The 21,855-nt window shown below is 41.2% G+C and overlaps 1 protein-coding gene across 4 annotated transcripts; it reads right to left on the bottom strand.

The window, feature by feature from the left end:
- Positions 1 to 599: 599 nt before the first annotated feature.
- LOC147371190 (uncharacterized) lies at positions 600 to 18,327 on the bottom strand. Of its 4 annotated transcripts, none has more exons than XR_015166284.1 (3): positions 17,139 to 17,591; positions 15,728 to 15,829; positions 600 to 1,082 (listed from the first exon to the last, which is right to left on the bottom strand). XR_015166284.1 is itself a non-coding variant. In XM_086407812.1 (3 exons), the coding sequence occupies exon 1, from the start codon at positions 18,304 to 18,306 to the stop codon at positions 18,004 to 18,006; it is 303 nt and encodes a 100-aa protein (XP_086263938.1). In that variant the 5' UTR covers positions 18,307 to 18,327; the 3' UTR covers positions 600 to 1,082; positions 15,728 to 15,829; positions 17,969 to 18,003. The 4 variants fall into 4 exon arrangements, 2 of the variants coding, with proteins under 2 accessions (XP_086263938.1, XP_086263937.1); XM_086407812.1 differs by lacking the exon at positions 17,139 to 17,591 and adding an exon at positions 17,969 to 18,327; XR_015166283.1 differs by lacking the exon at positions 600 to 1,082 and adding an exon at positions 12,677 to 12,879.
- Between the last annotated feature and the right edge of the window lie 3,528 nt (positions 18,328 to 21,855).

Raw genomic sequence — 21,855 nt, 5'->3', positions numbered from 1 at the left:
AGTATTTCCTACTCTGACATGGTATAAAAATTACCACTGATTTGTATCAAGCATTATGCTAACACTATAAGACTATCTCATTTAATTATTATATATAACCCCAGGTAGTAAGTCACTATTAGCCCCATTTTACAGATGAGTCAAAGAGAGCAGAAGTTCCACAAGTCAACAGAGCTTATGGGGAAGAACTCAAATTCAAATCTAGTTTGCATAACTCTAAGTGAAAGTGAGAGTGAAAGTCGCTCGTGTCAGACTTTTTACTCCATGGACTGTAAAATCTATGGAATTCTCCAAGCCAGAATACAGGAGTGGGCAGCCCTTCCCTTCTCCAGGGGATCTTCCCAACCCAGGGATCAAACCCAGGTCTCCCGCATTGCAGGTGGATTGTTTACCAGCTGAGCCACAAGGGAAGCCCAAGACTACTGGAATGCATAGCCTATCCCTTCTCCAGCAGATCTTCCCAACCCAGGAATTGACCCGGAGTCTTCTGCATTGCAGGTGGATTCTTTACCACCTGAGCTATGAGGGAAGCATAACTCTAAACTTGTGTATTTAATATGACACAGACTTTAGAAATGTTTGCATTTTAAATTAATTATAATTTTATTTAAATTTCAATAACTTCACAACTCTACTTAGAATTTACAAGTACTCAGTGGTTCTCAGTGGCTTAGGAAAAAGCATAAACCTAAAAGTAAACCACAGATAAGAGGACAGTGAAAGTGACTGACAGAAAGCTTTTGTTTTTGTAACATGTCTGATAACACTGAGGAGTCCATCTCCAGCACCTTCATCTTGAATGAGCATATTGCCAGTGTATGAAGTGGCTACTAATAAACAACTAGATATGGAGCCAGGCCAGCCAGGCCAACCAGCCCATGAAGTTCCTATTTTAGAAAGCCCTGAGTAACTTAGACACCTGCTTGAGAACCCCCTTTCCTGTCGGGAGCCGCATTAGGCATTACTGACAAAGTGGAAGCACGGCCCAGATCCCCTCTCCTCATTCTGCAGGCACGGTCCCAGGATGAAGGAGTTAGGCCTTGTAATTCTGACTTGTCTTTTCCTCTCCTCAGCTGAGTTGACTGAAAAGGAATATTAAGGTGCTTATTGTTCTTGAGAGGAGCATGAGAAGGCACAAAGCCTTCTGCAGCTGTGCACATAAAATAATTCATAAAGTTAATCATTGACATTTGTTCAAGGACTTTTACAAAAGAGTGTTCCAGGATGAGCACATAGGCCGTAGCTTGAGGCCATGGGAGGGATTGCTATCTGAAGCCTATTTGTGAGGAAAATGTTTATGGCAAAGGAGTTTACTGAATTTAGGGCTTAGAAATAATTAAAATAGTTAGAAGTTAAAGATTTAAGGAATGTTGTAAAGTTAGAATATTTTACTATAGCTTATAGAAGTTAGGAACTTTTAGAGACACTATAGCTAGAAGCCTTTTTAAGAGATAGTGAGCTCAGGATGTTAAGGGCAAACAGGATTTAGGAAGATAAGTAGTAAACTGAGGAATGTAGCATGAGTTACAATGTAATCACAAGTTAACTATAGGACACATTAGCTGCTGCTGCTTCTAAGTCGCTTCAGTCATGTCCGACTCTGTGCGACCCCACAGACAGCAGCCCACCAGGCTCCCCCTGGGATTCTCCAGGCAAGAACACTGGAGTGGGTTGCCATTTCCTTCTCCAATGCACAAAAGTGAAAGTGAATTCGCTCAGTTGTGTCCGACTCTTTGCGACCCCATGGACTGCAGCCTACCAGGCTCCTCCATCCATGGGATTTTCCAGGCAAGAGTACTGGAGTGGGTTGCCATTGCCTTCTCCGAGGAGGTAGATAATAGATGATAAGGCTGATTCCGAGAGAATCACTGAACCAGGAACTCTGTTTGAAAAGCAACAACAATTTATGGAGAAAATAAATCTGGGTTAGTGGGAACTGAAAATACCAAACCTCTGACCTAATGCTTTTGTAAAAGTATGAAAGAGAATCATAAGCTTGAAATAAACAGGCAGTCCAAAAAACTGTGAGAGTTTTTGAGAGGCTGTCTCATTTGCCGACACTGTCCATCTCTTCAGGCTGAATGCCTGGCTGCTGGAGCTGGACTCCGGCACTTTCCCACTTCTGTGCCCTAATTTCTGCTCTTATATTTTATATTTATTTAAAATTTTCCAATAAACAGCAGATTCACAAAACCCTAGGCACCCCATCTTTGACTCCAGTCAAGGCAGAACCCCAGGTCCATGTTCCCTGTCTATCTACTCAAACCTTAACTATGTCGCTCTTCATGTGCCAGGTATACCCTCTGGGACTGGAAATTAACAGATGTTTTCTCAAAGCTCTCTGAAGGCTCCTGCTGACGTGCATCTTGCAATCATTGTAAGAACCACAAGGGCTGGTCCAGCCACAACACTGACTCCAAAAGGGGAAGTATCTATGGGGACTTGCCACAAGTAGTAGAGACTCACATGAGTGCCACAGGTATTCGGAGCTGATTTTAGTAATGTAGTACATACAAAAGCCACTTATTTATATATAAACATTTATATATATCTATATTTATATATATTTATATTTATATAAATATTTATAAATTTTTATATTTATATATATAAATAAGTGGCGTGTGTGTGTGTATATATATATATGTGTGTATATATATATAAGTTTTCCAGTTATCTGCTACTGTCCTAAAACATAGTGGCTTATACAACAACAACCATTTCCTTAAATTTCAAGGTTCTGTGGGTTAGGAACTCATGTAAAGCTTGGGTAAGAAATTCTTCTGTGGTGTGAAACATGAGCAGGGTTTTCTGTGGTGTTCTACTGGTAGAAGGGAAAATCTGGAAGATCCAAGACTGATGCTAACAGGATTGTCTTGATGGAAATGAATAGAATCCCAGCTCAGCTGAGACAGTGGACCAAGAAAAGCTACACTTAACCTTTCCAGCATCACAGACTTAAGGGTAGTCAGAAGATTTACATGTCAACTCAGAGTTCAGAGTCACAGCACAATGAGAGATGGGAGGAAAATACCTGTGCTGGGTAAAGAATCATTCCTGTTAGCAAAAGCCATAACGAAGTCCATCAAGACTCAAGAAGACATATCAGGACCCCATCTTCATGTGGTACCTGCCATAGCCAGTGCCAAGAGACAAACCAAGCTCTGGGCTAAGTACCATGCACAAATCACCGCCCTCAATTTATTCATAAAGTCCATTTTATAGATCAAAAATGAAGGCACAGAGATCAAATAAATTGGGTGAGACTTCAAAACTGGGATATTGCACTGAAAAAACAGAAACCAGGGAATCAGGGGTATACTTTCAGAAGAGAAATACATGCTCTGACAAATCCACAAATAAAGGATAAGTCAATTCACATGTATTGACAGCAGTATTAATCTGTTATACAATGTATTGAGAGGAAAAAAAAAAAAAAAAAACCCTCCAGAGACAAAATAACTTGTAAACAGCCATGTACAACAAAAAATCCAGTTTATTTAAAGTACTGATGAAGGAATGGTATGGAGCTAAAGGTGGAAAAATAATCATGCCATAAAATGTCATAAAAATGCACCATATTTGTAACAGAGAGTGTGAGTGAATGCGTGTGTGTATGTGTGTAGCGTGTGTGTGTGTGTGTGTACACACATTGTTTGCTAGATACAAAGATACAGAGCAGAAGGACAAAGAAAACATGAAACTCTCAACCAGGGAAAACTAATAAATATACATGACTGTTGACAGCTTTCTAAAGACAGGTACACTGTGCTGCACATGATTTATATGCTTAGCTCCTGGCTTGAAAAGGGAAATCAGCATTGGCTCCACATAAGCTGCTGAACTTTTCTGACCTCCAGCACTACAGGAAACTGTTCAGTGGTAACTTTATCCTCAAGAGCTAATTGACTGGCTTGTAATTTTATGCAAATTTCTACCTGATAATTTCAGTCTTGGGGCGGGGCAGGGGCAGAGAAGAAAGGTTTCCCTTTCTGGAATGTATAGTTCACAGTTAATAATTACAACAAGCACTAATAAGTAAAGAAACAGTTATAGCTTAAGGAGAACATAGCCAAAGAAGCATTAATTTTCCTCATTAAATGTACTTAATTAGTGCAGCTCTCCTCTGGGGGCCAAGAAATAATGAGACTGTGACAGCCCCTAAGAACATGCTAAATCTGTTTGTTTTTCAAAAAAAAAAAAAACTACAAAGATTAAAAAAAAAAAAAATCCCTACCTATTACACATGCAGAACCATTTAGAAATAATAAGGAAAGTAATTTATGTCAGTAAAAGTCAACAGTACATTTCTATAACTCTGTGATCATATAGCCAAAAATATATATACACTCACTGCTGCTGCTAAGTCGCTTCAGTCGTGGCGGACTCTGTGTGACCCCATAGATGGCAGCCCACAAGGCTCCGCCGTCCCTGGGGATTCTCCAGGCAAGAACACTGGAGTGGGTTGCCATTTCCTTCTCCAATGCATGAAAGTGAAAAGTGAAAGTGAAGTCGCTCAGTCGTGTCCGACGCTTAGCGACCCTATGGACTGTAGCCCACCAGGCTCCTCCATCCATGGGATTTTCCAGGCGAGAGTACTGGAGTGGGGTGCCATTGCCTTCTCCAATACACTCACTCAGATCAGATCAGATCAGATCAGTCGCTGTCGTGTCTGACTCTTTGCGACCCCATGAATCGCAGCACACCAGGCCTCCCTGTCCATCACCAACTACCGGAGTTCACTCAGACTCACGTCCATCGAGTCAGTGATGCCATCCAGCCATCTCATCCTCTGTCGTCCCCTTCTCCTCCTGTCCCCAATCCCTCCCAGCATCAGAGTCTTTTCCAATGAGTCAACTCTTTGCATGAGGTGGCCAAAGTACACTCACTACTTAAGCTATAAACCTCCTTTTCAAAATAGGTTGAATTTTTTGAGCACACAATGAATTGATGAAAAGTGTATCTGTAGTTGGTGCACACAGTTAAACAGGAATTTGTAAACATCCCAAATACCTGAGATGCAGCACATGTTGCAGGAAAGATAATTAAACAATCATGTGACAACATGCCTCATTCAGCACCTTCGTGTATTATGAAGTAGATGTCATCATGTCCATTTTATGTATGACAAGACTATGGCTCAGAAGGTTATGAAACTGGCAAAGGTTCTGCTCTAGAGAGTATCCAAAATTTCAGCATTGATCTGCTCAAATCCCAAATCCATTCTTTCCATCTAGGTTTTTGTAGGAGGGAACAGACAATTTCTGAATTCTACATGTATAATCAAGGTGTATCTTGACCCCTGACCATCGACCTTTGAACAGTTTTTCAAAGTCAATACCTGGAGGTGGGAAGTGGGGCAGGCAGCAAAACTAGCTCTCCACTTAAATGTCTTCCTTAGAACAAAACGATTCAGGGCCCCAGTGGCTAGTCTACCATGTGGTGCTAAGGAAATGAAACGCTAGTCACCACATTAAATGATTAATTCAACAGGGTATTTAAAATGAGCACTTTTGATTGCATTATACCATGCCAGGGTCAGCGACATACCAAAAAAAAAAAAAAAATACGCCACTTTATATGAGCCATAGAAACCTACAATCTCATTTGAAGGCATTAAATGAAATATTAAAAGAAGGACAGTTTGTGGTATTGAACTTCAAATGAGATTGTTCCATGAGTTAATTTAAGAATTAGAGGTTTTCCCTAAAAATTAGTGAGGTATACAATTATTTCTGACTCCCTGCCACTTCTGTGTCATCTGAGAACACCTGAGCAATGACCTTAATCGTAAAGTGCTTCTGGTCTCATTCTTCTTCTACTTTGCTGTATCATTTTTCCCTTTAATAATAATCAGTTCATACCATTGCTTCCCAGATGGCTCTGTGGTAAAGAATCTGCCTGACAATGCAGAAAACACAGGTTCAATCCCTGGACTGGGAAGATACCCTGGAGGAGGAAGACAGCAACGCACTCTAGTATTCTTGCCTGGGAAATACCATGGACAGAGGAGCCAGGCAGGCTACAGTCCATGGGATGACAAAGAGTTGGACATGACTGAGTACACACACACATTCGTTCTTCGATCCTTAGAGTAAATGTTTGAGATTTCATCCCACCCTGGAGCTTTAAGTACCATCGGTACTGTAGGGTAAGGGAGTCAGAGAAGGCGAGGTTCAGAAAAAGAATGAGACCAGCACTTTACAGGAACAGATCACCTTTAATGAGGCGAGAAGGGGCAGCAGTCAGATTAGTGAGCTGCTGCACTAACCCAAGAAAAGAGTAAGTATATATAGGCATGTATGTGGAAAGCTACCATCTTAAGGGGGCCTGCTCTTCTCCAAGGTTGTTCAGAGTAGTTATCTCTTAAACAGCGGGGGCAAGGAATTCGGCCAGAGGCTGGGACCAGCTGAGTGCTGGATGTGATCAACATTAATGTCCATTTTTTTCTTCGAGTGAGAGAGTTCTTTGTTTTGCATAGAATGGTGGGGAGAACCTGGAGGGGAGTTTTAATTCCAGGCTATTTTGAGCCGTGTAACTTTCCTTCAAGTATGTTGACAAATGACCAGTTGATATCATGAACACTGGGTCTTCCTGATCGCTAAGCTCATTTACTCAACATATCTTCACCTGTATGTTGAAAACCCATTTCAACATGTGAAATGTGACTCAATCCTTCACCCTTAATACCTGGCACATATATATATTTGATATATTAGATGTTTAATCCTTAGAACAAAACTAGGAGATAGTTTCCATTAAAGTTCTCTTTTCAAACATGAGGAAACCGAGGCACACAGCTTATAGTACATGCTCATAGCTAGTAAGTGGATATAAACCCAGTCTGTCTTTGGAGTCCATACAATCAACCATGACCCTCTAGGGCCACATCTGTTCAGATCTATCTCCAGCATATATCTCACACTGAATCACTTCGCATCTTCACTGAAACCATCCTGTGACATACACAAGCACCTCTGCTCAGAGGTCCAACAGGTATCTCAAACTATACATGTCAGAACTCTTTTTTTGGCTCTCTTTTCTCTGATAGAGCTCACCATGTGTCAAGCACTGTTCTAAATAATTTTAATGAAGCACCTCCTTCAATCCTTAGGGCAAGTGATGAGTTAGGTATCATAATTCTCATTTCATACATAAGGAAATGAAGGCACAGAATTTAAGACACTTGCCCATGTGATGAAGTCATGAAGATGGAAACAAACAAACACTTTCTGTCTCATGCTCTCACATCCATTGCACTACACAACTCTTCTCTGGGTTTTTCTGCTGAAGGAATGCATTTCTAGCCCCTCCCAGCAAAAAATTCCTGGGATTTATCTCTGATTACCCAATTTTACTACTTAATTCTTCCCAACATACAATCATTAAGCAGATCCCCTCAGCACTATCTCTCCCACATATCTCAAACCTCGTTACTTCTCCCCATCTTCACAGCTATTAATCTCTTGCAGTCAAGTGACTACAATCCACTGTCTCCCCAATTCTTGTTTGTGCAAAGAAACACACACTGAGGCTCCCCCAGAGTTTGAAAGAGCAGACTCAAACAGGTAATGATTAGAGAAGTAGAAAATTCAGGAACAAAGGAAAGCAGGCAATAACAGCTTGAACAACAGTCACAGGACTCCTACTTCCTCCTGAAAGGGATATAACTAACAATCTAATACGTATCTTGGAGTGGTTCTGCAGAAATGAAGACCCCCACTGCTGGAGGATTTTGAGTATCCAATGACCACAAACACATAGATCTCAGAATGGTTTGAACCAGAAGATTGATGATTAAGATTCCCCAAACCTCATGACTGGTATCTCATGACTAACAAATAGGAAGAATGTCCATGAGCTAATCAGAAACCCTACAACCATCACCTATGGCTTTAAAAGCCATCGGGGAGATCGAGTCTTCTCAGCATTTTCAGTCTCCTTGCTTCTTGCCCTGCAGTAAGTGCTGTACTTTATTTTACCACAACCCCATGCCAGTAGATAGGCTTGGCTGTGGGTTTGGTAAATGGATCTGAGTTCAGAACAGTAAGAGTTTCTCTCACTCAAAATCTCAAGTCCTTTCAAACATTTCCAGTTATGAATCTGACAAGGTAAATATTTTTTTAAAGGGTTAAGAAGAGTTTTTCAGTATGACAATGTGAAAGAAGAAAATAGTTGTAGTCTACAAGGATACAAGCAGAAATGTGTCGTATTTCATTAAGGTTGAGAGGTGGGTAAGATTATGTTTACCAGAAGCTTTTGGAATTTCTTACAACAGATGACAGAGAGTAATTATATAAATATCTTCAAATATTTTAAAGGTCATATACTGTGCCATAAAGAATGAAGATATGGAGCCACAATGAAAACAATGCCCAGTTGTGGATGTGACTGGTGATGGAAGTAAAGTCCGATGCTGTAAAAAGCAATATTGCATAGGAATCTGGAATGTTAGGTCCATGAATCAAGGTAAATTAGAAGTGGTCACAGGAGATAGCAAGAGTGAACATCGACATTTTAGGAATCAGTGAACTAAAATGGACTGGAATGGGTGAATTTAACTTAGACGACCATTACATCTACTACTGTGGGCAAGAATCCCTTAGAAGAAATAGAGTAGCCATCATAGTCAACAGAAGAGTCTGAAATGCAGTACTTGGATGCAATCTCAAAAACGACAGAATGATCTCTGTCATTTCCAAGGCAAATGATTCAGTAATCCACGTCTATGTCCCAACCAGTAATGTTGAAGAAGCAAAAATTGAATGGTTCTAGTACTTTTGCCTAGAAAATCCCATGGACGGAGGAGCCTGGTAGGCTGCAGTCCATGGGGTTGCTAGAGTCGGACACGACTGAGCGACTTCACTTTCACGTTTCACTTTCATGCATTGGAAAAGGAAATGGAAACCCACTCCAGTGTTCTTGCCTGGAGAATCCCAGGGACGGGGAAGCCTGGTGGGCTGCCGTCTATGGGGTCACCCAGAACCGGACACGACTGAAGCAACTTAGCAGCAGCAGCAGCATGAAGACCTGCAAGACCTTCTAGAACTGATACCCAAAAAGGATGTCCTTTTCATCATAGGGGACAGGAATGGAACAGTAGGAAGTCAAGAGATACCTCGAGCAACAGGCAAATTTGGCCTTGGAGTACAAAATGAAGCAGAGCAAAGGTTAACAGAGTTTTGCCAAGAGACTGCACTGGTCATAGCAAACACACCCTCTTCAAACAACACAAGAGAAGACTCTACATACAGACATCACCAAACGGTCAATACCCAAACCCAAACCAGGTTCTATGGTTTGCATAGAATATGCAATGGTTTCCATAGAATATGATTTTCAGATTCTGTGGTTTGCATAGATTCTATGCAGCCAAAGATGGAGACGTTCTATACAGTCAGCAAAAACAAAATCGGGAGCTGACTGTGGCTTAGATCATGAACTCCTTATTGCCAAATTCAGACTTAAATTGAAGAAAGTAGGGAAAGCCACTAAACCATTCATGTATGACCTAAATCAAATCCCTTACAATTATACAGTGCAAGTGACAAATAGATCCAAGGGATTAGAGCTGATAGACAGTGTCTGAAGAACTATGGATGGAGGTTCATGACATTGTACAGGAGGCAGTGATCAAGACCATCCACAATAAAAATAAATGCAAAAAGGTAAAGTGGTTGTCTGAGGAGGTCTTACAAATAGCTGAGAAAAGAAAAGATGTAAAAGGCAGAGGAGAAAAGGAAAAATATACCCATCTGAAGGCAGCATTGCAAAAAATAACAAGGGGAGATAAAAAAGCCTTTCTCAGTGATCAGTGCAAAGGAATAGAGGAAAAAATAGAATGGGAAAGACTAGAGATCTCTTCAAGAAAATTAGAGATACCAAGGGAACATTTCATGCAAAGATAGGCTCAATAAAGGACAAAAATGGTATGGAACTAACAGAAGCAGAAGATATTAAGCAGAGGTGACAAGAATACACAGAACTACTAAACAAAAAAGATCTTCATGACACAGATAACCACAATGGTGTGATCACTTACCTTGAGCCAGACATCCTGGGATAAGAAGTCAAGTGGACCTTAGGAGGCATCACCATGAACAAAGCTAGTGGAGGTGATGGAATTCCAGTTGAGCTATTTCAAATCCTAAAAGCTGATGCTGTGAACATGCTGCACTCAATATGCCAGGAAATTTGGAAAACTCTGCAGTGGCCATAGGACTGGAAAAGGTCAGTTTTCATTCCAATCCCAAAGAGGGGCAATGCCAAAGAATGCTCAAATAAGTAAGTTAGTTGTTCAGTCATTTCCAACTCTTTGCAACCCCATGGACTTTAGCCTTCCAGGCTGCTCCGTCCATGGACTTTTCCAGTTGAGAATACCAGAGTGGGTTGCCATTTCCTTCTCCAGGGGATCATACTGACCCAGGGAATGAACCCAGGCCTCCAGCATTTCAGGCAGACTCTTTACTATCTGAGCCACCAGGGAAGCCCAAAGAATGTTCAAACTACTGCACAATTGCACTCATCTCACATGCTAGCAAAGTAATGCTCAAAATTCTCCAAGCCAGGTTTCAACAGTATGTGAATGATGAACTTCCAGATGTTAAAGCTGAATTTAGAAAATGGAGAGGAACCAGAGATCAAATTGCCAACATCCACTGGATCACAGAAAAAGCAAGAGAGTTTCAGAAAAACATCTGCTATTGCTTTACTGATTACACCAAAGTCTTTGACTGTGAGATCACAACAAACTGTGGAAAATTCTTGAAGAGATGGGAATACCAGACCACCTTATCTGCCTCCTAAAAAACCTGTATGCAGGTCAAGAAGCCACAGTTAGTACCAGACCTAGAACAACAGACTGGTTCCAAATAGGAAAAGGAGTACGTCAGGGCTGTATATTGTCACTCTGCTTATTTAACTTATATGCAGAGTACATCATGTGAAATGCCAGGGTGAATGAAGCACAAACAAGCTGGAATCAAGATTACCAGGAAAAATATCAATAACCTCAAATAGGCAGATGACACTACCCTTATAGCAGAAAGTGAACAGGAACTAAAGAGCCTCTTAATGAAAGTTAAAGAGAAGAGTGAAAAAGCTGGCTTAAAACTCAATATTCAGAAAACTAAGATCATGGAATTTGGTCCTATTACTCCATGGCCAATAGATGGAGAAACAATGGAAACAGTGAGAGACTTAATTTTCTTGGGCTCCAAAATCACTGCAGATGGTGACTGCAGCCATGAAATTAAAAGATGCTTGCTCCTTGGAAGAAAAGTTATGACCAACCTACACAGCATATTAAAAATCAGAGACATTATTTTGTCAACAAAGGTCCACCTAGTCAACGGTATGGTTTTTCCAGTAGTCACATATGGATGTGAGAGTTGAACTATAAAAAACCTGAGCACCAAAGAATTGATACTTTTGAACTGCAGTGTTGGAGGAGACTCTTGAGAGTCCCTTGGGTTGCAAGGAGATCCAACCAGTCAATCCTCAAGGAAATCAGTCCTGAATATTCATTGGAAGGACTAAAGCTGAAACTCCAATACTTTGGCCACCTGATACAAAGAACTGACTTATTTGAAAAGACCCTGATGCTGGAAAAGACTGAAGGAAGGAGGAGAAGGGGTGACAGAGGATGAGATGGTTGGATGGCATCACTGACTCAATGGACGTGAGTTTGAGCAAGCTCCAGGAGTTGGTGATGGACAGGGAATCCTGGCATGCTGCTGTCCATGGGGTCGCAAAGAGTCAGACATGAATGAGCAACTGAACTGAACTCATTGTGTGTTATGTGCTAAGTTGTTCCAGCCGTGTCCGACTCTTTGAGTTCCTATGGACAACAGCCTGCCAGCCTTCTCTGTCGATAGGATTCTCCAGGTAAGAATACTGGAGTGGTTTGACATGGCCTCCTTCAGGGGATCTTCCAGGCCCAGGGATCCAACCCTTGTCTACTATGTCTCCCTCACTGGCAGGCAGTTCTTTACCACCAGGGCCACCTGGTGAGCCCAAAGGTCTTAATACTGACACATAATAAGTTATTTGGAGAAAACAGAGTCTTACTATTATATCCATTGCATAATGAAGAGGCTGAAATTGAGAAGGCCAACCATTCTTGTCACAAAATGTCCTTTGTTTAGGCAAAGCTTACCACAGACCTTTGGGGTAGATAATTATATTATCACGTAGATAATGGGGATTCTAACTCTCAGAGAAGGTGTTCTGCTCACACAAATTTACCATCCAGTTACTAAGTTCAAATGAATGTGTGCTGGGTTCCCTTAGTAACATTTTAGAGAATTTCACATAGTGTAAACTGGCAGAAACTTTAGAAATTATTAAATAGAATTGTTCACATCTTGTAAGCAAAGGAATTGAAAATGACATGAATGATGGCCTTTAATTTATAAAGTGCTTTCTCAACCATGGGCTCATTACACTCCTATGAACTAGGTAAAGTACAGTAGTTCCTAAGTAATCATGAAGGATTGGTTTCAAAAGCCTCTAAGGGTACTAAAATCCACACATGCTCAAGTCTCAAATGGTGCAATGTTTGCATATAACCTACATACATCCTCCCATATATTTAAATCTCTCTAGATTATAATACCTAATACAATATACATGCTGTGTAAATAATTGTAAATACAAAACAAATAGTTACCTGTGTGTGATAAATTTGTTTTGCCTTTTGGAACTTTCTTGAAATTTTTTTCAAATATTTTCCATATGCTGCAGATGGGGTACCATGGATACAAAGGGCAGACGGGAGGAGGTAAGACTATTTACATTTTCATTTTCACAAAGGGATCAGACCCAGCACTATAACTGTCTGAAAAGTCACAGGAACATTAAACTGCCATCATAGAGGTGCTGCAAACAGGAACACAAGTGGAAAAGGAACATAAGATCTGAGACCCAGCATTTCTAAAAAGGTTACCTAAGCCTTTTTCTGTAACATCAGTGAGATTTCTTTACATCTAGCTTGTTTTGCATAATGTGCAGTTTTACATGGGGGCTTCCCTGCTGGCTCAGATGGTGAAGAATCTGCCTGCAGTGCAGGAGATGTGTGTTCGATCCCTGGGTTGGAAGATCCCCTGGAGAAGGAAATGGCAACCCACTTGAGTACTCTTGCCTGGAGAATTCTAGGACAGAGGAGCTACAGTCCATGGGGTCACAGAGTCAGGTTGCCTAAGCCTTTCTCTACAACATCAGTGAGATGTCCTTACATCTATTTTGTTTTACAAAATATGCAAATTTACATAGTTCTCTGAAGGCACAGGCATTAGAGCTTCATTTATTAGCTGAAAATCACACCATTCTATTTATGGTATAACACATAAAAAAGAAACACAAATTACTGACAGCAGACATTTGAATTCAAAGAATTATTTACTTATAAGAATGAAGAAAAATACTAGGAAAAGTAAGCAACTACTATTATTTCAATTAATATTTATTTTTTCCTCATGAAGGAATAGATTAACAAACTAAAAAAAAAAAAAAAAACAAAATAGAAAAATGGACAACTAAGAGTTCCAAAAATAAAAAGGTAACAAATATATTTTGTTTTTTAGAGAAACAAATGGAATATAGTTAACATTTATAAATAAGGAAGAGGAGTCTAAGCAGAAAGGGAAGAACTGCTGTCAGAATTAAAACACCTGGGAGTGAAAGAAGGGCGCTAAAGAGAAACACAGAGAAAGAGGAGAATTCCACTTGTGTTTTAAAATTGGCGTAATTGATGTGAAAGTTACAAGATGATTACACCAGTTTAAGAAAGAGGGGTGGGCAGAGAGAGTTAAACTGAGATAGATAGACAAACTGAAGGTCAGGAAGGTCTGAAAACATTTCATTATGTGCCTCACTTAAACCAACAGAATTTTTTCCTATTAATTTGTATATACAGTGAGCATTTCAGTACCTGTATTTTTAATTTCAGGCACGAAAAAAAGTATTATCCTGATTGTTTTCATTAGAAAAGTAAATTTTGGTAATAAAAAACAGGTTCTTCATCCTAATTTATTGTTTAAGAAGTACATATGTACACAGTAAGTGTATATTTACACATTATTTACAAAAACGTCTTTAAGAGATGAAGTGAAGGGTCAAACATTACCCAAGGCACAATGAACTTGGTATTGGACCATGAAGGTGTCACACACTCCTTAGGAATAAAAGATTTATTTTAGATTCACTCTCTTATAAAAGTCTATTTCTCTGTGTTGATGTGTGTGTTTTTAAAGAAGGCAAAATAATTATTCAAAAATAATCTTCCTTGATATCCAGAAATATCTTGTTCTGTCATGATTTAAAATATTTCTCAAGTCTTAGTGGATTTTGGAAAATGCAGGCATGTTTCTAACAAGCTAGTCAGAAACCATATCCCAGCAGATTTCTATGGGTTCTGAGGCATTGAAACATGTAAAATATCATGTATGAAACGAGATGCCAGTCCAGGTTCAATGCACGATACTGGATGCTTGGGGCTGGTGCACTGGGACGACCCAGAGGGATGGTGTGGGGAGGGAGGAGGGAGGGGGGTTCAGGATGGGGAACACATGTATACCCGTGGTGGATTCATTTTGATGTTTGGCAGAACTAATACAATTATGTAAAGTTTGAGAATAGAATAAAATTAATTTAAAAAATAAATATATAAATAATGCATTCCAGAACAACAACAACAACAAAAAAACAATAAGAAAGGGTTACATCTCCAGGTCTTTTATTGTGATATTTTGCTCCTGTACCCTTTCATATAAACTGATGATGTTAGATGAAATAATTCCTAGGAGTTTTCTGGTTCTAAAATCTTATAATATTCCTCTAAAAAATTATTAGTGAAGAATATTGTTGTGGATTAAAGACAGTCACAGATACTTTGCTATTTTCCCCATCAAAAGATGGTGATGATTTCTCCTCTCTGGAGTTGGGGCTGGCCCTGTAATTGCTTAGCTGATTGAGGTGGGGAAAGTTATGCTGTGCAGATCCAGGTCTAAGGCTTAAGAATGCCTGTCAGTTCCCATTTCTGTAGGTTCTTGATTACCCTGAGTAAGAAATGTGGCTACTCTGTCAGGGGTAACACAGGGAAACACAGGATGGAAAGAAAAGGCCCGTGGGCTACTTAGAGAGAAAGAGGGACACACTGTCATTATAACCTGCTGGCTGCCCTCAGATGCCTCCAGCCCCAGCTGCCATCTGATTAAAACCATATGAGACCCCAAGGGAGGGCAGCAGCAGAACTGCCCAGCTGAGCCCAGCCAAGCCACTGAACCAGGAGATACTGAAAGCTACTAAGCTTTTCATTTACTTTAATTTAATTTTAGCTACCAAGTTCTAGGATTGTTTGATATGCAATGCTAACTAAAACAGATATTACATTTCAGCATTACAATGGGTATAATTACATCATTTATTCCACAAATTATATATATCAGATCATATGAAGTACCTGTGTAAACACATAGTCAGTTCTGCCAGAATCTGACATATGCAATGCTAAAAAAAAAAAAAAAAAAATCACCAAACTGCAAAATCTTGCAATATAAACTACATGGCCTATGACAAACATGGAGTTTGGCAAACATCACTCAGAAAATTTGTTAGTGACAAAAAACATAAAAAGTAAAGCTAGGAACCAAATATAGCATCACATTAAATAATTAAACACATTAATTAACTGACACACACAAATACTGGAACAAAAACAGCAATTTACCTTGAGAAACACCTGAAGTTTGTTTGTGGAGTGGGTGTCAGAAGAATTGCAGCTGTAAGTTATTGGTCTTCAGCACCAAAGGGCTGCTAAGGCACAGTGCAACTGAAAGAAAGTTATAAAGTCAAACAATCCCCTAATTTAAAAAACAAAAACAAAAAACTAAAGTTACAATTTCCCCAAAATGACATCAACCATTGGATATTTCAATTCCAATTCATCATAAACTTCATCTGTATGACATGTGGTCCAGGAAAAAAATTAAAATACTTTCCCAACTATCATTAAGAATCACTATTAATTTTATTAAAATTACTCAGGTATTTGCTATAGTTCTCCGAAATACTACTTCCCACTCCCAGGAAATAGCTAAAAGAAAATGCAATATTGTAAATCAGCAAAATTAAATAATAACAAATCTCTCCACAAAACACAAGTGCTCTCCTAAGATATTTTATTATTTTAAGATTCCTTCTTTTTAAAGATGCCAAATAAAAGTTTTAAATACTTTTTGAGTTCTGAGTCAAGATTTTACATACTTGAGAAGATAGCCTATTCTTTTTTGTTGTTGTTGTTAAATGTTTTTAAGACAAATAATAAGCATATCATGGGGAAGGTAGATACTGTGGGAACACGGGAATAAAAGAGACTTCTGGTAGAGAAGCCTCTTGGCATAATCTTATTTTTAAGGATATCTATTTCATATTTGAAGTCCAGGAAAGGTGAACATGCATGTTTTATGTAGACTTTGGGGAAATCCTCTTAAAAAATATTCTATTATAGTATGGCTTGCTTAGGGCAAAGAAAGAATGTTTGTGATCAGTTTCATTTGTCTCAATATTTAAGTATTAGCATTTTAACATAGGCATTTCCAATTTTTAAAAGTACTTTCCTCAAAATCCTTCCAGACTGCATATGTTGCTATACTACAATTGTTTATAAAAAGAGAAGTAAAAGTTCAGTCCTAACTAAATTTGAGATTCAAATGAGTTCCCTGTAAGAGGAACTAATTGAAAAAGATTTTAAAATGCAGTGTCAAGCAGGAATCCTTGGTATCTGTTACACGGCTAGAGACCCTCAAGTGGCAGAGGACTTAGTTTAACAAACCTATTAAGGGATAATTACAAGTTTTTGACGAAGCTCTTAATTAAAAGGGGGTCCTCTCTCTTCACAAGACTAGAATGGCGCAAAAAGAGAAACTTACAGATAACTCACTAAGATAAGAGGTGTTAGTTTTATTTTGTTTGATGTAATTTGAACTATTTCAACTAAGAGAACAGGATTAGCTATTTGGTCAACTTGGAAATTGTCTCAGTAACTAAACAAGAAAAACACAGGTACTCCATTTCTTTCAAAAGTTAACATGCTTACTAGTCATTACTATTGGAAAGACCAAATAAATGGGCACACTTACGACCTACGAGACTCGGATGTGATCCCTGGGTCGGTACGATGCCCTAGAGAAAGGAATGGCAACCCACTCCAGAATTCTTGCCTGGAGAATCCCATGAACAGAGGCTTCTGGCAGGCTACATACAATCCATGAGATCGCAGAGTCGGACAGGACTGTAGCGACTTAGCACGCAACTGAAGCTAAACTTTACGCAGCTGATATTGGCACCTTAGTAAATTGTAAGCCATGCAAAACAGAGCAGACAGCTGCACTATCCGCCCCCACCGGCCTAGGCCCTTTGGAAACAAAGTTCACAAGCAGCTCCAACGGGACCCCAGAACCTCGAGGTAACACGTTACTAAAATCAGCCACACAAGGTCCAAGCACCTGGTGAGACTCAGGGCGCAGAAACCTAACAAGCAAAACCTTTCCGTGAGAGACTGGCTTTGATCCCACACATGGAAAGAGAAGGCCTAACTTGCTTATAAGATGCCCAAGCGCCACTGCTGCTGCTACTGCTAAGTCGCTTCAGTCGTGTCCGACTCCTAGCGACCCTATGGACTGCAGCCCACCAGGCTCCTCCGTCCATGGGATTTTCCAGGCAAGAGTACTGGAGTTGATGCTGTAGTGTGCCTTTAATATTTTAATGGTTTTTATTACATAGAAAGTTAACAAATTTACATACACAACCTCAACAAACAAAAACTTTCAGGACAATGTTTTCAACCCAAAATACTTCAAGGAAGCCTTTCCTCTTGGTCTAAACAGAGTTATTTAAGCAAGAAAGGAAAAGCTATTTAAATGAGAGTCAGTCTCAGGACCCCTTTAAACCACGAGAAACTTGTCCTGACCTTGCGCGCTGCCTCTGGAGTCCGCGTTCCAAGTCTCAGGGGGCGGGTGTCTGGGCGAGGACCGCCTGGTCTCTGATGATTCCCTCGGGCTGCGGGCGTCCGCGGGATCCTGCTTTCCGGGTATTCGGCCTCCGCGGCTCCTCGCGGTAGCCCCGTCCGGGCGGCGCTCGGAGGCCACGCAGGGCCGTGATCCGGACGGGGGCGACGCGCGGGCGGCCCTTCCCCTCGCGCGCCCGGGTCCCCGCGGCCGCCACCGACGGGCGCCTCGCGGGTCCGGGAGCGTGGGCGGCGCTGGGCGGGAGCGGCCGCGGGGCGAGCGCGGCGAAAGCCCTGGGCATTTGTGCACTCGCTCCGACGCGCTCCGCGGCCCCCGGACCCGCCCGCCCGCCCGCCCGCGCCGCTGCTGCCCTCACGCCGCCTCCCCGCTCCCGGCCCGCGCGCGCCCGCCCACCAGGGGAAGGGGAGGAGGCGGCAGTCGGGGGGTCCCTCCATCCTCCCAAGCCTCCCACCCGGGTTGGCCCCGCCGATCCCCCTGTCTCCAGCCTGGGTGTGGGGTCGCGGGCGTCCCACTCTGGCCTGCGGGATCCGACCAGATTGCAGGCATGTTGGTGATGGCCGCGAAGTAAAAGCCAGGTCTCGCCTCCTGGAAAGTGGGTGCGAGTATCTGAGACGATGAAGACGATGATGGAGCCCTTTTCGGAGGGCTCCAAAGTTGTTCACATACAAGGATATCTACTCCCACCCAGCTCCTTAGCACAGTGGGTGGGATAGTCACAATTACTCCTATGCTTCATGTAATGTAACAATTATCAGCACAGTATAGAGATTCTGTCACTTGGTCTCGGCATTAATTTATCCTTAATTACTGTCTCCTGTCTGCTTTCACTTCCTTTCTGGAGCTTTTCTTTCCTCGTGCACAACTTCTGGACAGGCTGAAAGCTCCACCAGGATTGGGACTGAGGTGAGTTTAGATGTACCAATTGAGCTCTGCACCGCCACCCCATAGTAGGCTCAGAGCTGATGGTTTCCTTGAATTAATGGATGAACCACTGGTGAGAGTCTGTCTATAAATGAGGCTCTTCCCTCTATTCTCCAGTTTCCTGAAGAGTCAGGTGTTCCAGACTCTAGAAGATACGTGGAAGGACTGCAACTGAAAGAACATTTTTGGATCTAAAACATGAGGTTTTGCTGCCCCAGATTTGTGCTTCATTAGGCATCTTTCTTTTTTTAATTCTCATTTTGATTCCAAATAACTCTGAAGGTATAAATATTTAAGAAATAGGAATCAACCTACGGTAAGGTTTTCTTTTGATATTTGTAGGTTTGCTGCTTAACACTAACCTCCTTTTATGGAAACAGTACCTAGATTTTCCTTGGAAATAAGGACTCATCCCCCGCTCTCTGCATACGCACTTCAAGTGATGCTAACTACTGTTCTGACTCCAGTGCACATGACCCTGACCTGTTCAGTGGAAGTACCTAGTTTTCCTGGTAATAGGGATTATTTCAGAGATACTAATATGTTCCAAGTCTGGGAAATTAAATACAAACATTTAGTTCTGGAACTCTGTAAGCCCTATAAATTAAAGTCACACCAGTTCAGTTCAGTTCAGTTCAGTCACTCAGTCATGTCTGACTCTTTGCAACCCGATGAATGGCAGCACCCCAGGCCTCCCTATCCATCAACACTCGGAGTTTACCCAAACTCATGTCCATCCAGTCGGTGACACCATCCAGCCATCTCATCCTCTGTCGTCCCATTCTCCTCCTGCCCACAATCCCTCCCAGCATCAGGGTTTTTTCCAATGAGTCAACTCTTCGCATGAGGTGGCCAAAGTATTGGAGTTTCAGCTTCAACATCAGTCCTTCCGATGAATACCCAGGACTAGTCTCCTTTAGGATGGCCTGGTTGGATCTCCTTGCAGTCCAAGGGACTCTCAAGAGTCTTCTCCAACACCACAGTTCAAAAGCATCAATTCTTCGGCTCTCAGCTTTCTTCACAGTCCAACTCTCACGTCCATACACAACCACTGGGAAAACCATAGCCTTGACTAGACAGACATTTGTTGGCAAAGTAATGTCTCTGCTTTTCAATATGTTATCTAGGTTGGTCATAACTTTCCTTCCAAGGAGTAAGCGTCTTTTAATTTCATGACTACAATCACCATCTGCAGTGATTTTGGAGCCCCAACAAATAAAGTCTGACACTGTTTTCACTGTTTCCCCATCTATTTCCCATGAAGTGATGGGACCAGATGCCATGATCTTCGTTTTCTGAATGTTGAGCTTTAAGCCAACTTTTTCACTCTACTCTTTCACTTTCAAAGAGGCTTTTTAGTTCCTCTTCACTTTCTGCAATAAAGATGGTGTTATCTGCATATCTGAGGTTATTAATATTTCTCCCGGCAATCTTGATTCCAGCTTGTGATTCTTCCAGCCTAGCGTTTCCCATGATGTACACTGCTGCTGCTGCTGCGTCACTTCAGTCGTGTCTAACTCTGTGTGACCCCATAGATGGCAACCCATCAGGCTCCAACGTCCCTGGGATTTTCCAGGCAAGAGCACTGGAGTGGGTTGCCATTTCCTTCTCCAATGCATGAAAGTGGAAAGTGAAAGTGAAGTTGCTCAGTCGTGTCCGACTCTTATCAACCCCATGGACTGCAGCCTACCAGGTTCCTCCATCCATGGGATTTTTCAGGTAAGAGTACTAGAGTGCGGTGCCATTGCCTTCTCTGATGTACACTGCATGTAAGTTAAATAAGCAGGGTGACACTATATAGCCTTGACGTACTCCTTTTCCTATTTGGAACCAGTCTGTTGTTCCATGTCCAGTTCTAACTGTTGCTTCCTGACCTGCATATAGGTTTCTCAAGAGGCAGGTCATGTGGTCTGGTATTCCCATCTCTTTCAGAATTTCCACAGTTTCTTGTGATCCACATAGTCAAAGGCTTTGGCATATTCAATAAAGCAGAAATAGATGCTTTTCTGGAGCTCTCTTGCCTTTTCCATGATCCAGCAGATGTTGCAATTTGATCTCCGGTTCCTCTGCCTTTTCTAAAACCAGGTTGAACATCTGGAACTTCACGGTTCACGTATTGCTGAAGCCTGGCTTGGAGAATTTTGAGAATTACTTTACTAGCATGTGAGATGAGTGCAATTGTGTGGTAGTTGAGCGTTCTTTGGCATTGCCTTTCTTTGGGATTGGAATGAAAACTGACTTTTTCCAGTCCTGTGGCCATTGAGTGCAGCACTTTCACAGCAGCATCTTTTAGGATTTGAAATAGCTCAACTGGAATTCCATCACCTCCACTAGCTTTGTTCATAGTGATGCTTTCTAAGGCCCACTTGACTTCATATTCCAGGATATCTGGCTCTAGGTGAGTGATCACACCATTGTGATTATCTGCATTTTGAAGATCTTTTTTATACAGTTCTTCTGTGTATTCTTGCCACCTCTTTTTAATATTTTCTGCTTCTGTTAGGTCCATACCATTTCTGTCTTTTATCGAGCCCATCTTTGTGTGAAATGTTCCCTTGCTTTCTCTAATTTTCTTAAAGAGACCTCTAGTCTTTCCCACTCTGTTTTTTTCCTCTATTCCTTTGCATTGATCACTGAGGAAGGCTTTCTTATCTCTCCATGCTATTCTTTGAAACTCTGCATTCAGATGTTTATATCTTTCCTTTTCTCCTTTGCTTTTCACTCCTCTTCTTTTCACAGCTATTTGTAAGGCCTCCTCAGACAGCCATTTTGCTTTTTTGCGTTTCTTTTTCAAGGGGATGGTCTTGATCCCTGTCTCCTGTACAATGTCACGAACCTCCATCCATAGTTCATCATGCACTCTATCAGATCTATTCCCTTAAGTCTATTTCTTACTTCCACTATATAA

This window comes from Bos grunniens, chromosome 6, assembly GCF_055505025.1.
Source record: "Bos grunniens cultivar Pamir isolate PY7600 chromosome 6, Bosgru_T2T1.0, whole genome shotgun sequence".
NCBI lineage: Eukaryota > Metazoa > Chordata > Mammalia > Artiodactyla > Bovidae > Bos > Bos grunniens.
This window is presented reverse-complemented; position numbering and strand designations above follow the sequence as displayed.

What these genes read in the sequence shown, in the direction of transcription:
- LOC147371190 (XM_086407812.1), bottom strand. Translation starts at nt 18,306, where the DNA reads ATGCCCAGGGCTTTCGCCGCGCTCGCCCCGCGGCCGCTCCCGCCCAGC.